Source organism: Cygnus olor, chromosome 9, assembly GCF_009769625.2.
Source record: "Cygnus olor isolate bCygOlo1 chromosome 9, bCygOlo1.pri.v2, whole genome shotgun sequence".
Taxonomy (NCBI): Eukaryota; Metazoa; Chordata; class Aves; order Anseriformes; family Anatidae; genus Cygnus; species Cygnus olor.
This window is the reverse complement of record NC_049177.1, coordinates 26,816,753-26,835,544: the sequence shown is the minus strand read 5'-3', so window position 1 is coordinate 26,835,544 and position 18,792 is coordinate 26,816,753. Positions and strand designations below refer to the sequence as shown.

Sequence of the window (18,792 nt, the reverse complement as noted above, 5' to 3'; positions counted from 1 at the left end):
TTAAAGGATTAATGGGTGTTATTCCAAGCCTGTCTCTATATAATAGACAGAAACCTGATATTAAGGATATCATCCCTTTGAAGCTAGCTTCACAGAAGACACAAAAAATAAGTAATATTGTACTCAAGTAATTTACCTAACTGTAGTTATGGCACATGCCATTACAGTTTTGATTTGAACCAGCACTTAGTACCAGTATACTTGCTAGCAGGACAGAACTTGATACCTTGAAAAATACAAACATGAAAATGGAGAGACTATGCAGACAAAACGTAAAATTTTCTGACAAGCATGCCTCCCTGCATTCGATTCCCTTTAGATAAAAGGAAAATCTGCTAAAAATACTCCTATTTTAAATTCCTCCATTAACCTATTAAAAATATTTTCTTTAGTGGTACTTTCACATTAATACAGCTTTATAGACACTTGAGAAATTGCTAAATCATGGGACACAGGTAAAAACTGCTGACCTACTTGCTTAAAATTATTCAATTTTGAGTTCTGTAAAGGAGAAAAAAACGCTTTTTGTTGTTTTGTTTTCTATAAAACCACGAGGAAGAAAAGATTATCTACATGTGCTAAAGATACCCGGGATTAAGTTTGTGGAAGTACTTGTATCTAGAGCATACCATGGATGCACAAGTCAAGAAGCTCTAAAGAAAGAATTGCTGTATTTAAAACCAAAGGTGTTTTTGCATCTAGGACGCTGGAAGGTCCCAGATCCCAGCGGCCCAACTCGCTAGGCACGCTACTGCTAGCGGCACCTGCTCCAACTCAGCGCTGGCTCACCGCTGATTGCTCGGCGGTCCGCGGCAACTTACATTCGAACCGAGCAACGCGTAACGGCGGAAACGTGCCCAGGTCTTTTCCAAGCTTTATGATTCTGTGAGTGGCGCGCGGCAATCCCCCCCCCCCCCGCCGCCCCGCCCCGCGCCCGCTGCGGAACCGTGGGCGGAGACGGAAGCCGCGGGGTCCCGGGAGCTGTGGCCGCTGCTGTAGCGGGGGGCGGCTCGGGGGACCATGGTGCAGCTTTACAACCTGCACCCGTTCGGGTCGCAGCGAGTAGTGCCCTGCGGGCAGGAGCCGGCGCACTTCTGCTGCGGGCCCGACGTGCTGTTCGTGGCCGGTGCGGCGGCCAGTTGCAGGGTGGAGGTGTTCGCCGTGCGCCACGAGGGCCGCTGCGAACCCCTAGGCTCCTTCGCCACGCTGGGATCCGTGCTGCACATGGCGCACAGCCGAGCAGGTCAGTGCCGGCCGCCGCTGGGCCTGGGGAGGCTGGGGCGTGTCCGGGCCGGGCGCGGGGCGGTGCAAACGGGCACTGCTGGGCTGGGGTGAGGGGCGAGCGAAGGCCGTGGGGCTCCGCCGGGGCGGGCGGCCTGTGCCGGGTGCGGGAGCGTGTCGTGGCCCCGCGGCAGGGCAGCGTGGCGGTCCCTGCCCGCCCGGCGCGGCCGCTGGTGGCGGGTTCAGGCGCCTCTCGGCGGAGCCGGGCGGCTGCCGCGGGCGAGCTCGCGAAGCGGCGGCTGAGGCGCGGAGGGGAAGAGAACCCGGGAGTGACGGCGGCAGCGTGGAGCCGTTCGGCGCCTTTTTGTCGTCTTCCTCCGCTCTGGCGGGACTCTGCGCTCCCGCCCTTGGCCACTGTGATTTCAGAGCGCGGGGTGGGGGTTGTTTGCGTCTCTTCTCCGCAGCCGATTCCACAGCTGTTAATGAGCCTTTGACTTTTTGTTCATGGGTATTTGGGGGTGAAAATACCTTGTCTGCGAGCGCTGCCCTTAAAGTGGGTTCATTTTAGAGGTATATCTGGCCCTAGACCTGTATGTTAGTTCACTTTCTTTAATGGTATGTGAAGTGTGCTTCACCTACCAAAGAAACTTGCACTCTGGATTTCGTTAAAGAAACATTGGTGAAAACTCCTTTCAAATTTTATGTGAGAGTTGAGAATTTAAGATATTCTTTGAAATGTACTTTGTTGGAATAGCAGGTAAACAGCTCGAAAACTGTCATCTATTCTATATTGACGTTTCAGTACTGCTGCTTTATTTTAAGGAGACTATTTGTTGACAATTGAAGAGAAAAGCAAAGCAACTTTCCTAAGAGCATATATGAACTGGAGATGCATGTCTGCAGGGAGTTCTCGTGTTTGTGTCCGGATGGTTGGTCACAAGATGGAAGAGTCATACAGTGAAACCTTAAAAGAACATATGTCAATTGTGGAAATGCCACTTTCAGATCCTCCGCTGTGCGTTTCATGTTGTCCTGTAAATGGAGATATTCTTGTGGGCTGCAAAAATAAACTAGTCATGTTCTGTTTGAAATACCTGGTCATAAACCAGAATTTGACTGTATTAGACTTTGAACGCACCTTAATTTTACACATTGATGACTTCATTCCTACTGAAGTTGCATTCTGTGCCAGACATATAGCCATAACAACAGAATTGGATGTTCTGATCCTGAAACTGGAACTGATCCGAAGTGCAGACAGTACAGAGCAATATGCACATCGAGTTAGTACACTAGAAGAGCCTGGAAATGGAAGTAAGTAGAGATATTTATTTTTTTCTGCCTCTGAGAATCTGTTAAGTGATTGCTATTACTCTTAAAGGAGGTTCTAACAAGGTAATTGCCCTTCAGAAAGTATTTTAGGATAATTTTTGGGCCGTCAGTTGAAAGTTATAGTGCATGAAAAATTCTGCTATGTGTAGTTGGAGGTAACACTTAAATATGCTGTTGTTCTATGGACACTTTCAGGATGATGCAGCCACAGAATTAGGTATCTGTTTTGGGGTACCACCACTGGCCAAATCAAAGTGGTAGAGAGTCAGTGTGTTGTGTTCAGAAAAATTCTTCCATCAGTGTCACTGCCCAGATAAGCACGTCTCTTCTAAGGGACAAGGGAGAGGCTGAAGGAAAGAATCGTCTCGTGAACCTCGAAATGATAGAATATCTCGAGTCGGAAGGGAGTCACAAGGATCACTGAGTCCCAACTCCTGGATCTGCACAGGATTACCCGAAAATCAGACCTTATGTCTGAGAGCATTGTCCAAATCCTTGGGACCTGCTACAACAGTTCCGTGTGGTTGTTGTGCTGCGGGCCCCGGAGCTGAACATGGTGCTCCAGGTGGGGGCTCAGCGAGAGGGGGAGAATCACCTCTCTCCACCTGCTGGCTGCACTTCTGATGCAGCCCTGCATACAGTTGGCTTTTCGGGCTGCAAGCACACACTGCCAGCTCTTTCATTGCCAGTTCTTTCAGAAATATTGACTCTGAAGGAATGAGACAGGTGAGGCCTAAATGAAAGATCTTTTTTGTCTTCTAGCAGAGCTCTTCTAAAAATCTCATGGTTTGAAGAAGCCATTGCTAATTAGGTAGCTGTAGTTGGAATGTTTGGTTGATATTGTGCCGGCATTTTGTTATTACTAAATGGAATGGTTTGAATAATTAATGCATTTCCGTTGTTAAGGTGTAAAAGGTGAAGACCTTTCAACACATACTTTGCAGCTTGAATTAGATGAGTTCATCATATGTCAGAAACCAGTGGAACTGCTTGGGGAAGAAAGTAAGCTATGTGAGATACCCATCACGCTGGAATCCACAGAGTTAGCTACAGAAGACACAAAGCACTTTCAAGTGCGGTATCTCCTTTTCAGGTATTACAAATGCATTTTCCCCTGTGTGGGTTAACTGTTACGTTAATAATTCCAAGGAGCAAATATAAGCTCATATCTTGATGAAAGAAATACCCTGGTATTTTGACTTCTGAGCTTCTTATACACTGTTTCCTCAGCAGACCAAGAACACTGTGATGCCAAAGATGCCATTTTTGGCCTTGTGAATCATAAGCTTTATTTAATTTTGAGAATGTGGATAGTTATTACGATTAAAATGGAATTTATCTCTGATGGTTTTGCAGTACTGGTGATGTGTAATGTCTGCTTTCATCATACAGCCTTGTATGCTGTGAAGACCATGCATTAGAGCTTCTCTTGTGATGTATCAGAAGAGATGTTTTTTTCTAAGCATACAGAATCATTTATGTTGAAAAGGATCTCCTGAGGTCATCCAGTCCAACATCCTACTCCCAACCAGAATCAGCTGGAGTAGCTTTTCCAGGACCTAGTCTAGTTAGGTTTTGAGTGGCTCCTGAGATGGCGGAGACTCCACAACCTCTCTGGGCAGCCTGTTACGGTGTCTGACCACTCAGGTTTTTGTACTTTCATTCTGAACTGGCCAAACTAAATTTTACATGTCTTATTCTGAAGCAGCTTGTGTCGAACTCTGTTATGGTTTAGAGAAGCCTATTATAAAGTATAACTCACAAGACTAATCATCAGTCCTGGCTGTGTGACCTTGATCAAGGTACTGCCTTCTGTGTGTCTATTCTGCAGGTTTCATCAACTCCAGCTAAAGTGATACTTCAATACCTTTAATATTTTTATATATATGTATATATATATAAAATCTCCCTTTGTGTCGCTGGCAAAGGGGAGTTTACCAAGTATCTTAAGCACTAAGAAGCTACACCTTTTATTTTTTTTAGTAATCAAAACCATTACACTTCTATCTAAAACTGAGTAAGAACTGATATCTCAGTCCAGCTGTGAATTTTGAAGCAAGGCAAGAAAAAGGATGACTCATAAAAAGAAAGAAAAGTAGGATTGAGGATGAATTTTGTTCAGTTAAATAAAAAGGAAGAAAGAAAGATTAAATCAAGATTCAAATCAATTGCAGCACATCTTCAGTGATCCCAGACTTTGGCACATGACTTGTAGACAAGCGAAGAAAGAATTCTTGGTTGCAGGAACTTGTTGTTTCTAGCTGTGCTACATTCTTCTTAGCATTGCTAAGCTAATCGCATTAGTAGTATGAAGGCACAATAGTTGAGTGTTAAAGCACCAACTATGGCTGTTAGAACTATTGCTCTTTCCTTGCCCAAGGTGAATGCTAATAGTTTCTCACTGATGTCCCATGTTGGTTTGGATATTTCCTCTAGGCATTTTGCACCTGACCAGTCGCCTTTTGGGTTTTGTGAAGAGGTGAAGTTGCACTCTGTTCAGCTGCTTCCTATATACCAGACAGGTAGATGCATATGCGTGGATGCATTATGTTGTATGTCACAGGAGTCCTGGGAAAGGAAGGAACGTCTCAGTATAATCTCTTTTGTACACTGTTCCTGTATGATTTGTTTTAAAATTAAGGTATTTCCTCCCTTTTCAGTGATTTAAACTGGGCTTCCTTTAACAGAAATGTCTTTCTCTAAGTTCTGTGTAAACTTTGAACGAAAATACCAATTCACAGCACCATAAGAGTAAGTCAGTTCAAAGACAGCTCTTATCAGTTCTCTATTGACCAATTTTACGTCACAAAACAGTCACTTTTTACGTTGCATAAATTAAATTGTCTTCAGTGTCACTGTAACATTCTAGTCTGTCTCTGAGAGTCAACACTGGAAATCAGAGTAGTAAACCTTAATAATATTAAGGTACAGGTTACCTTTATGCCAGACTTTATTTAAAATGACAAGGGATGAAAGCAAATTTCAGGGATTCACCAATAAACACTAGCTCAAGCTTCAACATAACCAGGGGAAAATTTAATCCTTTGTTATGTCACCTTTACTGACTGCTCACCCAGTTTGTGGTTGTCTGTTCTGTTCAGTAGCAAAGTCTCATTTAAGTTGCAGCTGACTCAAGAGAACGAGCTACTTGCTGTTCAGTTCCATCTAACTTATTTTCTCTTGTGGTTTACAGACCTTGACAAGAGGGTCTGTAGAATCTGAACACACCCTTTACCTGCCAGAGTGGCTTTATAAATAATTCTGCCATTCTCTGACTCTCTTTCATTTAAGCGAGGATCTGCATTTTGGTGCAGTTCGTCTGCAGCTCTCGATGAGCATTCATTCCAGGTCACAAGGAGTTGTCTAAGACCAGACTGATCATTCGAGCTATGGGTGTTTAGTTGTGATGAATCTGCCAGGACTCCCACATACTGTTGGGTCTATGGAAATTCTTCGCTTGGTGATTCATCCACGCTTTTGTTAGAAATGCCTTGAAATGTGAACATGGCGTACAAATTGATGTGTTACCAACCGGTATGCTGTTCTTCATGTAGTTCTCTTTCTCTTCAGTGGCTACTAACAAAATCAATTGGAACTTGGTCAGGTCTGAGAGTAGCTTTTAGGCATTGGGCTTACAAAGGAATTGCAAGGTTTTGATTTACGAGATGTATATAAAATGCCTTTCTTATTGTTACATCTAGGAAGTTCTGTGACAGCCCATGAGGAAACTGAGACCAAGAGAGAACTACTCAGTCTCTTTTGCTTTTTCTCTTTGCCTCATGTTGGATATCTCTACTCTGTTGGGAAGTTAGTAGAACTGATTTCTACTTACCAGTATTCAGAGAAGTCAGAGCAGGCAGTTCTCACTCCACAATTCCTGCACGTCATTACAAGGTACTATATTTATGATTTTGCTGATTGTATTACTACCTTTCTCTTTGTGCTTTATTTTTGACTGAGGCGTTCTGGGCAAGCCCATGTTATGGTGCAGAACATCCTCCTGCCTAGGCCTCAAAGCCCATTTCTGCACAAGGAGAAAGATCTGATTCTCTTTAGTCTTGGCTTTTGGATTATTGCAGGTCTTCATTTTCTTCGTCATCAGTGTTGTGTCTTTCCCTCTAGTGAGAACCTGCAGTGTTTCACAGTGCGGTGCAGTGCAGCAGCAGCTCGTGATGAGGATCCATACATTGATACGACTGCAAAGGTGCACATCTCATTATTTTGCTAAAAGAGTTGGAGTAGCAGTGTGACACTTTGTTCCCCTGTTTCCTTCTGAAATCATGTTAGTTTCTATTGGCTGTGACCAAAAAAAAATCAAAAATTAATATTTTATTTCAATCTATGGCATATTCTAAAAGTCTGCACGTGTATCACTGAAACAATCTATTATTGTTGTTTAAGATTCTAGATAATTAATAGAATGTTTTCAAAAACTATGATATCACAAGGTTTCACCTAAATTCCATGCTATTCTGAATGAAGGGAGCAGTTTTCCCATGTTACAACTGATGGTGCTTGTAAAGCTTAACTGTCTTGAAACCTAAACTTTGGTTCTTTGTTTTTGTTTGTGAGGTGTGCATGTAATAGTAAGCTGCAGACACTCGTGTGTGTCCATATTGCAGCCTGTCCTCCCATGGGCCACTGTCCCTTAAGGGTGCCCCTACTCTAGTGTGGGTCACCAATGGACCGCAGTTGTGCAGGGGTGCCTCTCCCTGGTGTGGGTTTCCCACAGGCTGCAGTCCTTTAGTGGAGTTCCTTCTCCTTTGTGGAGTTTGACATGTACTTGTTTTTCCTGTCATTTCTGACATCAATTTCAGAGCTGGCTAGTTCTGGTTATGACAGGCCCAGGGCAGTTCATAGCCTCCAGGTCATCACTGCAGCCCTCTGCCTCCTTACCAAAGATTGAGGTTTCTTCAAAAAGTAGGGCACACATAATACATGATGCTGTGTTGCCTTGCTTCACTGTGTATACTAATTTGTAAATGTGGTATTTTATCTTCTTAGAGTTACAAGTGTAGAATATTTCTGGGCAAATGAGGTTGCATTTTTCCATTTTTAGTCCAGCCTAGAGGAAATGGTATGTTTTGGCTGAAAGATGCATGTTGAATAAATCAAGGATGTAATACTGGATAGGCAACATAACAATAAATATTGCAAGCAAATATAATATTTCTATCTGTATTTTTTTTTTTATAAAACGTAAGCAACTGAAATCAGGACTTTTGCAAACACATCAGGCAGTCTTACATCTCAGCCAAATTAAAACTATTTGGGATTATCTTTTCCACGTTAGGTAACATGTTTCCTTTTTGATTTAAAGACTCACTCAAAGCACACACTAACTGAAATTACGAAACACTTGCTTTTCTTTATAGGCTTGTCCACCTGTTGCTCTGGATGTCTGCACATTACGAATGCAGCTTTTTATAGGACCAAGAGCTATCTGTCATTTCAAAAACCATATAATTCTTCTGACTAAGGCTAACACAGAAGATATTACTGAAAGACGAAAGCCTACAAGAAGGATGCTGTAAGAATTTGCATCTTTTGGGGAGATGGGATTTAGAGCTCTGTGTACAGTGCTGAATTTTCAGGTGTTGGAGTCAGAGAGGATCCTCTGTGGAAAGATTGTTAGGACATAATTCCCTAGCTGACGGATGAGAACAGAAATCAAGCATTGATTTTTGAATTCTACTCTATTAAATGACATGGAAGAAATGGAAAGTTGAACTTTTACAAAATAAGTTACTCAAGATTGTCAAAGCCAACTTTCATATGTAATGTTAAAATAACATTATGAAGAACGTATCTGCTACTGAGGAGAAAAAAATACTTACCCTGTCACAAAATATGTAGGAGTTACGGACCTGCAGGCTAACAAAATGTGTTGTAGCAAAAAATGAAAAATTCTTAGAACCTTTAACTAAATGCAAGACAGTTGTGAACATTGCTATATTAATGACAAAAGAAACACTGGACTTTGGCCCAAGATAGTGTTGTTGTATGTATGTAGTCGAAGTTTTTCACCAAGAGGGTGGTCAGGTGCTGGAACAGGCCTCTCAGAGGATCATGGCACCAAGCCTATCAGAGTTCAAGAAACATTTGGACAATGCTCTCAGACACTTGGTCTGATTTTTTGTGTGGTCCTTTGGGGACCCAGGAGTTGGACTCGATGATCCTAGTGGGATCCATCTCAGATATTCTATGATTAGTAAAGAAACGGAACAGGAAGACACTTTTCCTACAGTGTTTTAATGTTAGGGAATTGAAGACCTAGCCAATATATTAAAAGTGAAAGTGTTCAAGTACTTTTTTTACACCTTGTCTTGACAAATGTGTGAATTGAGCTGCAGGGGCAAGAGTGGAGTAAATCTTTATGGAAAGTAACTGAACATCTTAACTAATTTGAATTACTCACCTTCATGTATGTACATGATACTACCTGGTGTTAAATCCAGGAGAAGATGTAGTTGATGGTTTCTAACAATGATGTTTCTGGTGTATGAACATGCCTATCTATTACTAGCCATTACAACTTAAATTCACAACTTAACTCTCAAACGTCTACTAGTCTGCAAACATACCTGTTTATGCAATTAAACCGTCAGGTTTTTGTTTGTTTGTTTTTGGCTACAGAATGTTTATTTGGACATTGGCAACTTAACTCTTTTCCTTTTCTCTAGTTCCAGAAAGGCTAATAGCATCAAATCCAGAACAAATTCCGAGTCAGCGCCTGGTTGGAATTTATATATTATAAACACTGTTTCAACCATCCAGCTGTACAGAGAAATGGTATTTCCAACTCCTGCTTTTGTTTATTGACTAAAAATAGGTACTGTTAATCTCCGGTGCTGAATATACAGTAATATATTTCTTATGAATAGCTCATAATTCTATTTCAAATACCTGCTGCTTTCTCTAGAATTGTTTCTGTATATTCTTTATTTTTACCAGCATCCAAAGTGTATTGTGTATTTGTTCTAGGTAGATTATAGTAGAACTTACGAAAATGCGAAAACTGAGAGTTGTATCCACCTTCTAAGTGAGGCTCACTTACTAGTCAGAGCAGCTATAATGGACCCTGATTTCCTTAAATCAGATGATAAAGAAGAACTTCTAAGAGCGTTCAGAGAAAGTTGTGCCTTTTTAGGAGACTGCTACAGCAGGTATGTTTTAGATGTCAAAGTGATATAGATGAGCTTTTGTTTCCAATAATGTAACCTTAAAATGAAAATCCATTATTCCTTGCTATTTTACTTTGGCATGGCATGTATATTTCAAATACTTATATTCTACCAGAACAGCTTAATCTGGTCCTCTGCTAAGTGCCTGGTTGTTTTGATTGTTAGTTTAACACAAAATACAATGTTACCTTGAGTATTAGCTATGTATTTGCAGATAGTGGTGTGTTTGCAACCTTGATGTGTTATTTTAGTTCTTAGAAACAGTGGTGTCAAATGTGTTGCTCTTAATTGTTCATTTTCCTTCCCATTTTGTTGCTTTCAGGTTTGACACAAAGGATTACCACCTTGCTTTGCCATACTATAGAATGGCAGGTTTATCCATGACTGAAGTTTTAGAGCGACTAGTTTCAGAAGGTGATGAAATACAGACATATGAAAGAGGTTTTATATTTTATTTAACTCACTCTCTTAATGAAGACATAAATGAAGAATTAAGCAAGGTAGAAACAAGTATTTTTTTCTTAATCTGATGATTTAATTACAATTTTAAGAACTGTGCATCACATATTAATTAAAATTTCTTTTGAAATGCTGAACTGTTTATTTAGTTTTACAATTATTCTTTTTCATACTTTTTTTATTTACCCATTTTTGACAAAAGAGCATGCATGTAACAGCTGCGATGCTTTGGGCTGCTTTCAGGCAACTTACGGGTTTGGTTATCACAAGGCATATTGATAATGATGGTTCCCACTTGCACACAGAGATACATTTGTGCTAGAAAAGTTCTGTCTTAGATCTCTTTCATTTTCCGTTTCTGCAACAATGCAAACTGTTTTTTGAACCTTCTTGCCATATTGCACAGATTGGTAAAACTGATTCGGTGTGGTAGAGAGTTCTCTTAGCTTTTCAGAATATGTGCTGAATCATTCCTGGTTAGAGTACCTTTACTTTCACTAGTAGGGATTTGGTAGCTAAGCTGTACTTGCCTATTCAAAAGAAGAAAAGAAGTGCTTCTTATGCCAGAAAAGATTACGTATCTGGAAATGTTAAAACTGTCAAATGGGTTTTATTTTAATAGGAATCAGCAAATCAGGTTCTCCAGATATTCAGTGTTGCTGATCCCATGCAGCTGCCTCATATCCTCTGCAGTCCCTGCATGAGAAATGTATGTCCTTTGACAGCTGTGAAGTATCTTCATAAAGTAGAAAACAATATGCCGTCAGTGGTCCTCACACTTACTAAGGCTTTCATGGCTCTGAAAATGGGAGACCTGATGATGTATGAGCATGAGATGAGCTCCCATAAGGAGGTAAAGTATGCTGAAAGCATGAACTGTTCACTTTTTGCAAAGCTCAAGTCAGTAAGTTTGGCTAGTGGTTCTGTTCTACAGTAAAACATCCTTTCAGTTGCTCCTCTTCCTCCTGGTATGCTTTATAGGCTCCACTGAATGTCTGCAATAACAGTAAGATCCAGGACTAGTGTATGCTGGGATGCTTCTGTCTTTGCAAAGCCTTATCAATAAACAAATGTTTTAAAGGCTTTATTTTTTTATAAATTAAATGCAGTTTACTGGAGCGTAACAGGCTCTACAGAGCCAATGCTCTTCACCAATATGGCAGGGTTGCATAGTAGCATTTTTCCACCTCTCCAACTCTCCACCTGTAATTAGTGTGCCCATGAAAACTTACCATCTGTATATAAACAGCCCTTAAAAAATTGCTTTTGTAGCAGAATGTCCGTAGTGCATACAAGCCAAAGTTTCTGTATACAATCTCCTTATACAATTTCCCATCCTCTGTAGAATCAAACTACTTAACCCTTACTAAGACTAGATCAGAACCTACTTCAGTGCTTATCAAAATAAGAATTCCACATCAGTGGCGAAAAAATGTTAGCTGATCATTCTCTGCCATAGGTGTTCACATGTGGATTTAGACTGAGACCAGTCTGTAAATTACTTCTTGTTAAGATTCTTCAGGAGTGTTGAAAAAGGAATGTTCGAAGTTTACGGAGCTTGAAATCTGGAATCTTTCTGAGTGTGAGCTGTTGGAGGTCTAAAAGGTTTTTAAAATAAACTGATAGATAGTCCAAACTTTGATACCAAGCTTCAGCATGAAAAGTCCTTGGAGAGCTTTCAAGAGTTACCAGATTTTGAATTGCAAGTTGGGAACTGTGGGTAGCTGTTTCAATTATGGTATTTAGGACCACCTGCTTTCTAACCATTTGCAGCAAGATCAGGTGAAACTGTGATATTACAAACAAGCTAAGAAAAATACACATTCACAGAATGGTTGAGGTCAGAAGGAACCTCTGGAGATCATCTGGTCCAAATATTCACCACCACCAGTCCATTGCATATATGTCATTTAGAGGTTAGTGATTTGATTGTGTGTGATTTTTTTTTCCTCCTATTTTTGATTGGTCTATTACAAAAATGCTTTACTGCATCTCACCTTTAAAAAGTATTTTAGTGCAAAGGCTTAAAAATAATGCTTCTAGAAAGATAAAGAAAGGAAAGATAGTTTCTACACATAGGGGTTGAGAAATGTAAACTTTCCTCCTAGGTCTGCCTTATATTTCTTGTGTAATTCATTTAATATGCTCAGGCATCACTTCCCAGGTGTTTTTAAAATGGAAAGAATATTTTGTTATATTACCTTCAAAAGCACTGAAATGCCCAGAAACAACTTAGAGTTGCATATTGTGCAGCATGTTTTGGTCATTGTTTTGGGGTATTTTTCAATATAAAAATCATATTTCAGCAAGGTAGTTAATTGAAATTTCAGCCAGTGATTTTTCAGAACACCCCGTGTGTTTAGTGACTGTGATTCCATAGTAAAATCTTTCTTATGTGTACAGTAATTCCAGATTTCAACAGCACATTTTTTCCAGTGTTCAGGCAATTGTCATGGTGCTCAGGAGTCACCGATCCAGCACACAGTTTGGACCTGGATCTCTGGAGAGCTACTCTATAAACTGTAGAAAGCTTTTATTTCCTTCCCCTTACTTTTCTTTATTTCATCTATATAAACTTGACTGCCTGAGAAAATACTGAGTTTGCGGAGTTGAATTGTACATGGGTTGAGTTCTTTACCTGATTGATATCTGACTATGTTTGTAGACAGTACTGGCCTCTGGCTTCACTGAGCAACCAAAACTCCTGAGACAGTATAAAGAAGGAATCGTTATTCCAACTGAATTTGCTGTTCACCTGAAGGAGATGCAGCCTGGATTATTGGTGGCTGCCACTGTGGCTTTGCATGAGAACAGTAAAATTGAACTGGAAGAAGCAGATGTGTTTTTCAAGGTTGGCCTGTGATAATTTTTTCCTTTTTTTTTCTTTTTTTTTCTTCATGTACTGATGTTATGAGTAAGCAAAGTGGTCTCAGTTGCTACTTCAGTCATATTTCAGCATTCTTTTTTTTTGAAAGAGAGAGATGAACGTTGGATATGTTCCAGTTTTGATAGGTGACTACAGAATCAGAATCTGGAATTTCTGGAAAGAAATACTGGTCAAATCAAGTAAAAAAAAAAAAAGAAAAATACATTAACACTTGAATGGAAAATACCCCAGTCTGAGGGATCTTTCAGTGGCTTCCTAAGACTATTAAAACTTAACAGAATTTGGATAAATCACTTCCATAGGCTCCTTTTGATGAGACATATTTCTAAAGAATGAGAATATTAAATACACATTATATATTAAATGCTTTAAATATGAAGGTATATAATGCTCTGATCATCTGTATACATTTCTGAAAGAAGATTAGGTCTCTGCAGTTTATGGAAAGAAAAATAGAATTATAGAATGGCTGGGGTTGGAAGGGACTTCAATGATAATCTATTTCCAACCCCCCCTGCTGTGGGCAGGGATGTCACCAACTAGATCAGGGTGCTAAGGGCTCCATCCAACCTCGATTTGATCAATTGGTTCAATTCAATACATTGTTTTTCTAGTCACTGACGTTTTCTTTGTTTGGACTGGGAATAGACAAAACTTTTTTTTTTCTACAATCAGTAATATTGTTTGGATTAAAACCACATCTACTTCAATATTGGTATGTCGTGGTCTTGCATCTGTTACTGTGCAAGACCTGTATCAGAAATACCAAATCATGAAACTTGAAATAGAACAAATACGTTTTTTCAAAGTCACGTGTAAACTGAGTAACAGTTCTTTTCCCTGCCTGACACACCAGGCCTTAAAGCCCAGAAACATCTCCCTTGTGGGACCTACCATTATACCCAACTGAGCTGCACAGCATTTTGTTATCATTGGCCTTTGATTACATTAAGATTCTTTTTTAGAAGACGTCTGTTAGGGTGTTGGTGTATATAAAAGCCTCCAAAGTAACAGTCAGTAAATCCTTGTTGACAATGTGCTGACATTTCTGGCAGTGGAATAAATCTTCAAGAAGTAATCGAATCTGTACGTTAGAATTGATTACTTTAAAATCACTACATGAACTTTATACTTTGCCAAGCACTGTATTATGTAGAATCACATCTATCACCTCAAGACAAAAAGAGAACCAACATCGTGCCACTAGTAGAAGTGAAAAAACGTTCCTTTTGTTTGTTCTAACTTCTGCTACTAATAATTGCCACATTCTATACTAACTTGCTGTCTTCTAATGTTTTTGTTCTTAGATATTGTGTAATAACAGTGAAAACGCTGTTCCTCAGCTCTTGGTAGATTTCTGGGAAGCTCTCCTTGTAGTATGCTCTCAGGAAGATGTACTTCAGGAGCTCTTACTGAGGGTTACTTCTCAGTATGTTTGGAGAATATCAAAGAAGCAACTTCCTGAGACTAAGCCATTGAAAACAACAGAGGATCTGGTAAGTGTACTACTCAGAAGTTTTATGTCTGTATTGTCCATCCAAAGTCTATCCAAATATTTCGTATTTTAATTCTGGACAGTTTATCACTTAAAAGAAGCAAGACTGAAAGTAAATGATGTAGTGTGCACTTACCAGGCAGATGGTTCTGGGGAATCCTATTCTTTAGGAGCATTTGCAAATACAATCAGCAGGAATCTCAGCTCTGGGCAGAAATAAGGGCTAAAATGAAACAATGAGAGTTTGTCAGGTGGAGTGTTTTATTATTTTTTTTCCCTTAATGAAAAATTTACAAAGCTGACTAAATGAGAAAACATACGAGTGATGGATTGTAAAGTATTCTGAACAGGGAATCTAAAATACAGAATTAAATAGAAGTTTCCAGTTTATTTGTTACTCAATTGTATGAACCAGAAGAAAGAACAGTTGCTATTCCAAGTATACTATTTAAGAACAAAATTTTCTTCGCTTGTGATGGGGGTGTGGTATGGGTGTGTTCACAAGGAACTGTCACTAACAGAAATACTTCTTTTATTACTATTTCTCTCTCTCCATCTCGCTTGCGCGCTCTCTCTCTCTCTGTCTCTCTCTCTCACAGATAAACTCCTGTAATCGTTTTGGGTTCATTTTCCCATGGGTTACTTTCATAATGTCAATGGGATCTCCACCTGATAAAGATTACCCTGAAGATATTTCAAGGCTACAGGTATGAAACCCTTAAACTTTGCTGTTTGCAACTTAGATCCATTCTGCAAATGTTCATGCCTGTAGAGCTTTCTCTAGCAGCCTCCTCTCCTCCTTCCCTGCCCACTCCCCAAATTATCCAAGTTGAACTAAAAGACCCATTGAAATCATTGACGAAAAAAATACCAAAATGACACATCAATAACTGTGATACTTGCTTTTCAGTTAACTCTAAACTTAATCAGTTTTCAATAACATTTAATAAAATAAATATTATTTCAAATGTACTATGATAAGTACAGGCCTTTTGTTCTAAGGTTATGGTTAGCATTGCTTTGCAAAGTTTGATTTAAATTCAAACAAAACTTTTTCTTTCTGTCTCTAGTCTCTCTTATGTAGTCAGTCGATCAATATAACTGCAGCTCTGCCTATCTTGGAACCTCTGATAGAGGCTGGCAATGTCGGCCTCACCATCCATGTTCTCTGCAGTACCCATCTGGGCAAGTATGAGGATTCCATTGACCAGCTTCTCAAAAGGTGTCCTGCTGCAGCTGTGTTATATGCTCAGCACGAACTGAAGGATGATAGTCGGGTGAGCTACTTTGGTTAAACTCATTCAGATTTTTTTTTTCCCTCTAACTAAAATGTTATTGTATACAGATAGACTCTGAATGGATCAAATAGCCAATATTTCAGAAAAATTAAATTGCTTAGCTCGCTTTGAACCACGTGCCTGGCCTTTAAATTCCATAACTCAGTCCCACTAATTTTAATGAAACGCTTTTCCCTGTTTCTTCTGTGACTCCCTGTATTCATTCTGGTAAGTTCAAAGTATAATCTTTTCAGAGAGCAGAGGACCTCAGAAAACAGAGTAATTTTTTTCCATTATAAGTGGAAAACTGTCTAGTTTCTCACTAATCTGTGTTCTAATTTGTTTGGTATTATTGTATAACGTGTCATATTTTAGTAATAAGCTAGGAGAAGATCCTTCAAATAATATCATGTTTAAGTATGTTCTTGTGTTTTTAGTGACACCTTACCATCAAAATGGTACTGGTACAGTAGTGAAAATTTTCACATTCTTTATGTCCCGTTTTTCACATAGGCCTCCATGCAGTTTTAACTGATGTAACTGATTCTATTCCAGTGTTTGGGGAGTACAGGATTTTACTTACATTGCCTATCACAGCTACTTAATTGTCCACATTTTTGTTGGCCAAACTCAGCAAAGGTGATTATCTTCCAGATGGAAATACTATTGCTGCATTCAAGACCAAATTTGTGCTTTATGTTCAGATCTAAAAATGGTTTCTTTGATAATTTTCATGTTGGTTATAGAGTTGTGAGGGTACAATAATGAATCAGAACACAGGTGGTAGAAAAGGGTTACCATGTTTAAAAAAGAAAAGAAAGAAATCTCTTCCCCCTCTTTTCACTGTTATTGACAAAATGACAGTAAATAGCTCACTACTTTAGCTGTTGGAAGCAGATTAGGTCAGGACAAAGCAGTGTTCTTACAATAATTTTATTCACCACTTTGCATGGAGCTGTTTGGATGGAAAAAAAAAAGTCCTCTTACAAACACTTTATCTGTACAGACACTAGGGGGCACTGTTTAACTCTGTCAAGTATGAAAAGGTCACACTGAAAATTTGAAATACATCTGCAAAAACACTGCATTTCAAATCATTATATAAATTAATTACTGATTCCATCGTAACCTATCTGCATATACACCTGATCTTAGTTTAGTGTGTTTTTAGCAGGTCTTTCATACTCTCAACTGCAGTCATTGTTAATTTACGCTTGCTGTGGGTTTTTATGAATTAGGCTGTATGGTGGAACAAACTGCTTCCAGAACTTTGCAAGAGAACCAGACTTACTGAAAATGACTATCCTGTTCTTATTTCATCACTAAAAGGTAAATCAATTGATTATAACTTAACTACAGAAGCCTTTGTATAGCATCTGACATTCTAAATATTGTTCAGCCTTAGAGAATACTGATGTGATATTTTCAAAGAAAGGGGAATAAGTTTCTATGTTTAAAGCTAATAAAACTCAGCAGGCTTTCTCGTAATCAGAGCAGCATTCTGCAACATACAGTGTTGCCTCATATAAAAAGGATGGCATTCATTTTATATTGAAAACAATTGCATTGTGGGAATCATTGCTTCTATATTGGTCAAGAATAGATACCATTTTAAGAACTCAGTTTCCCTAAAAGATAGGGATTGTTTGCTTTTTTTCTGGGCTAAGTGACTGTATGGTTCTAAGCGATGACAGCTAACAGGCTACTGTTGATAACCCAGTGGGCATTTAAGTGTATACTCATGATTAGGTTACAGACTGTAAAAACTACAATGTGTTACTGATAGTTGGTCACATTAAGCAGAAGGAAACATTTGGCAGAGTGGTGGTGGGGTTACAACTCTTTGGTTAGTGGAAATAAAGAAGTAAAGAAACCAACTCTAGTAGCTGATGTAGTCCTGTTGTTATATGTTTGTAGGAAGTCAATAATACTGCATAGCTAAGCAACGTGCATTTGTTTTTGACAGAATAAGACGACTGAATAAAATAAATGTATTAAAACAAAACAATGTGCTCCCTGGGGCCAGAACAACAGCATCACTGAGTTGTGTGGTGCAGCACTGGTTGCCGTGCTGCATTATGAAGTTCTAGTTTGAAGTGCTAGCATGTTTGTTTGTGTTTTTTTTGTACTTGTTTTCATGTGATAACTGTGCTATAATAAGCACTTAAGAACATGTTTAACAGCCTCTTCTTAGAGGCTCATTGAAAAACATCCGTTTTAACATATAGTGCTGTATTAGAGTACTGGTAGAGTTCCAGGGCTGCTTTTTCATTTGCTACGAAACATGTGGAGTACTACATTAGACTTCCGTAAACATTACTGCCACATGTAGACCTGATTAATTAAGATAAAGGTTTGGTTTTAATCGAAGACATCATTTTCCCGTAACTGTATTTGCTCTGTAATGGGTGTGTCTCTGATTTTTATTTCAGTTCAATATTTACATCACTTGATGACCTCAATTAGTAATGACCTTGTTAATGTTTTTTTGTTTCTTTGTTCTAACCAAAATACCCTAAACATGATTTTCTCCTCTGCTTTGGGCAGAAACTTTATCAGTTGTTGCAATGGAATTGGAACTAAGGGATTTCCTTAGTCTTCTACCAGAGGATGGAACTGCAGCATTTTTCCTGCCACATCTTCTTCACTGCAGCCAGAGGAAACTCCTGACCTAGACACAATGAATGTCTACTATTCATTCAAATACCATGAATGTGCTGGAATAAAAAAAATAAATTTAAAAAGAGAAATACATAAAAACCACTATGAGTCCCCCTACACATACATCACCTTATTTCTGAGCTAAAACCTTATGACAATTATTGAATGACAACTTATTTGAGGCAGAGCATCTCCTTTGAAGCTAACACTATTGCACTTTGTCAGTGAACCAGAAGAACTGAGTAATTGTTCGCCAGGTTAAAAACATAGCTATTA

At 39.2% G+C, this 18,792-nt stretch overlaps 1 protein-coding gene across 2 annotated transcripts; it reads left to right on the top strand.

Annotated features, from left to right (window-relative positions):
• Positions 1 to 930: 930 nt before the first annotated feature.
• On the top strand, positions 931 to 18,593 carry HPS3 (HPS3 biogenesis of lysosomal organelles complex 2 subunit 1). 2 transcript variants are annotated; one of them, XM_040568085.1, is made up of 17 exons: positions 932 to 1,243; positions 2,044 to 2,535; positions 3,460 to 3,646; positions 4,990 to 5,075; positions 6,255 to 6,447; positions 6,676 to 6,757; positions 7,929 to 8,083; positions 9,237 to 9,345; positions 9,538 to 9,719; positions 10,060 to 10,237; positions 10,819 to 11,049; positions 12,862 to 13,047; positions 14,391 to 14,579; positions 15,178 to 15,285; positions 15,649 to 15,855; positions 17,094 to 17,184; positions 18,403 to 18,593. In XM_040568085.1, the coding sequence occupies exons 1-17, from the start codon at positions 1,021 to 1,023 to the stop codon at positions 18,528 to 18,530; spliced, it is 3,027 nt and encodes a 1,008-aa protein (XP_040424019.1). In that variant the 5' UTR covers positions 932 to 1,020; the 3' UTR covers positions 18,531 to 18,593. The 2 variants fall into 2 exon arrangements, with proteins under 2 accessions (XP_040424020.1, XP_040424019.1); XM_040568086.1 differs by lacking the exon at positions 2,044 to 2,535 and having other exon boundaries at positions 931 to 1,243.
• The last annotated feature ends 199 nt before the right edge of the window (positions 18,594 to 18,792 follow it).

Coding starts and splice junctions, on each gene's coding strand:
- HPS3 (XM_040568085.1), top strand. CDS start 1,021: ATGGTGCAGCTTTACAACCTGCACCCGTTCGGGTCGCAGCGAGTAGTG. Junction 13,048..14,390: donor AAGCAGATGTGTTTTTCAAG/GTTGGCCTGTGA, acceptor TTTTGTTCTTAG/ATATTGTGTAATAACAGTGA. Junction 14,580..15,177: donor TGAAAACAACAGAGGATCTG/GTAAGTGTACTA, acceptor TCTCTCTCACAG/ATAAACTCCTGTAATCGTTT.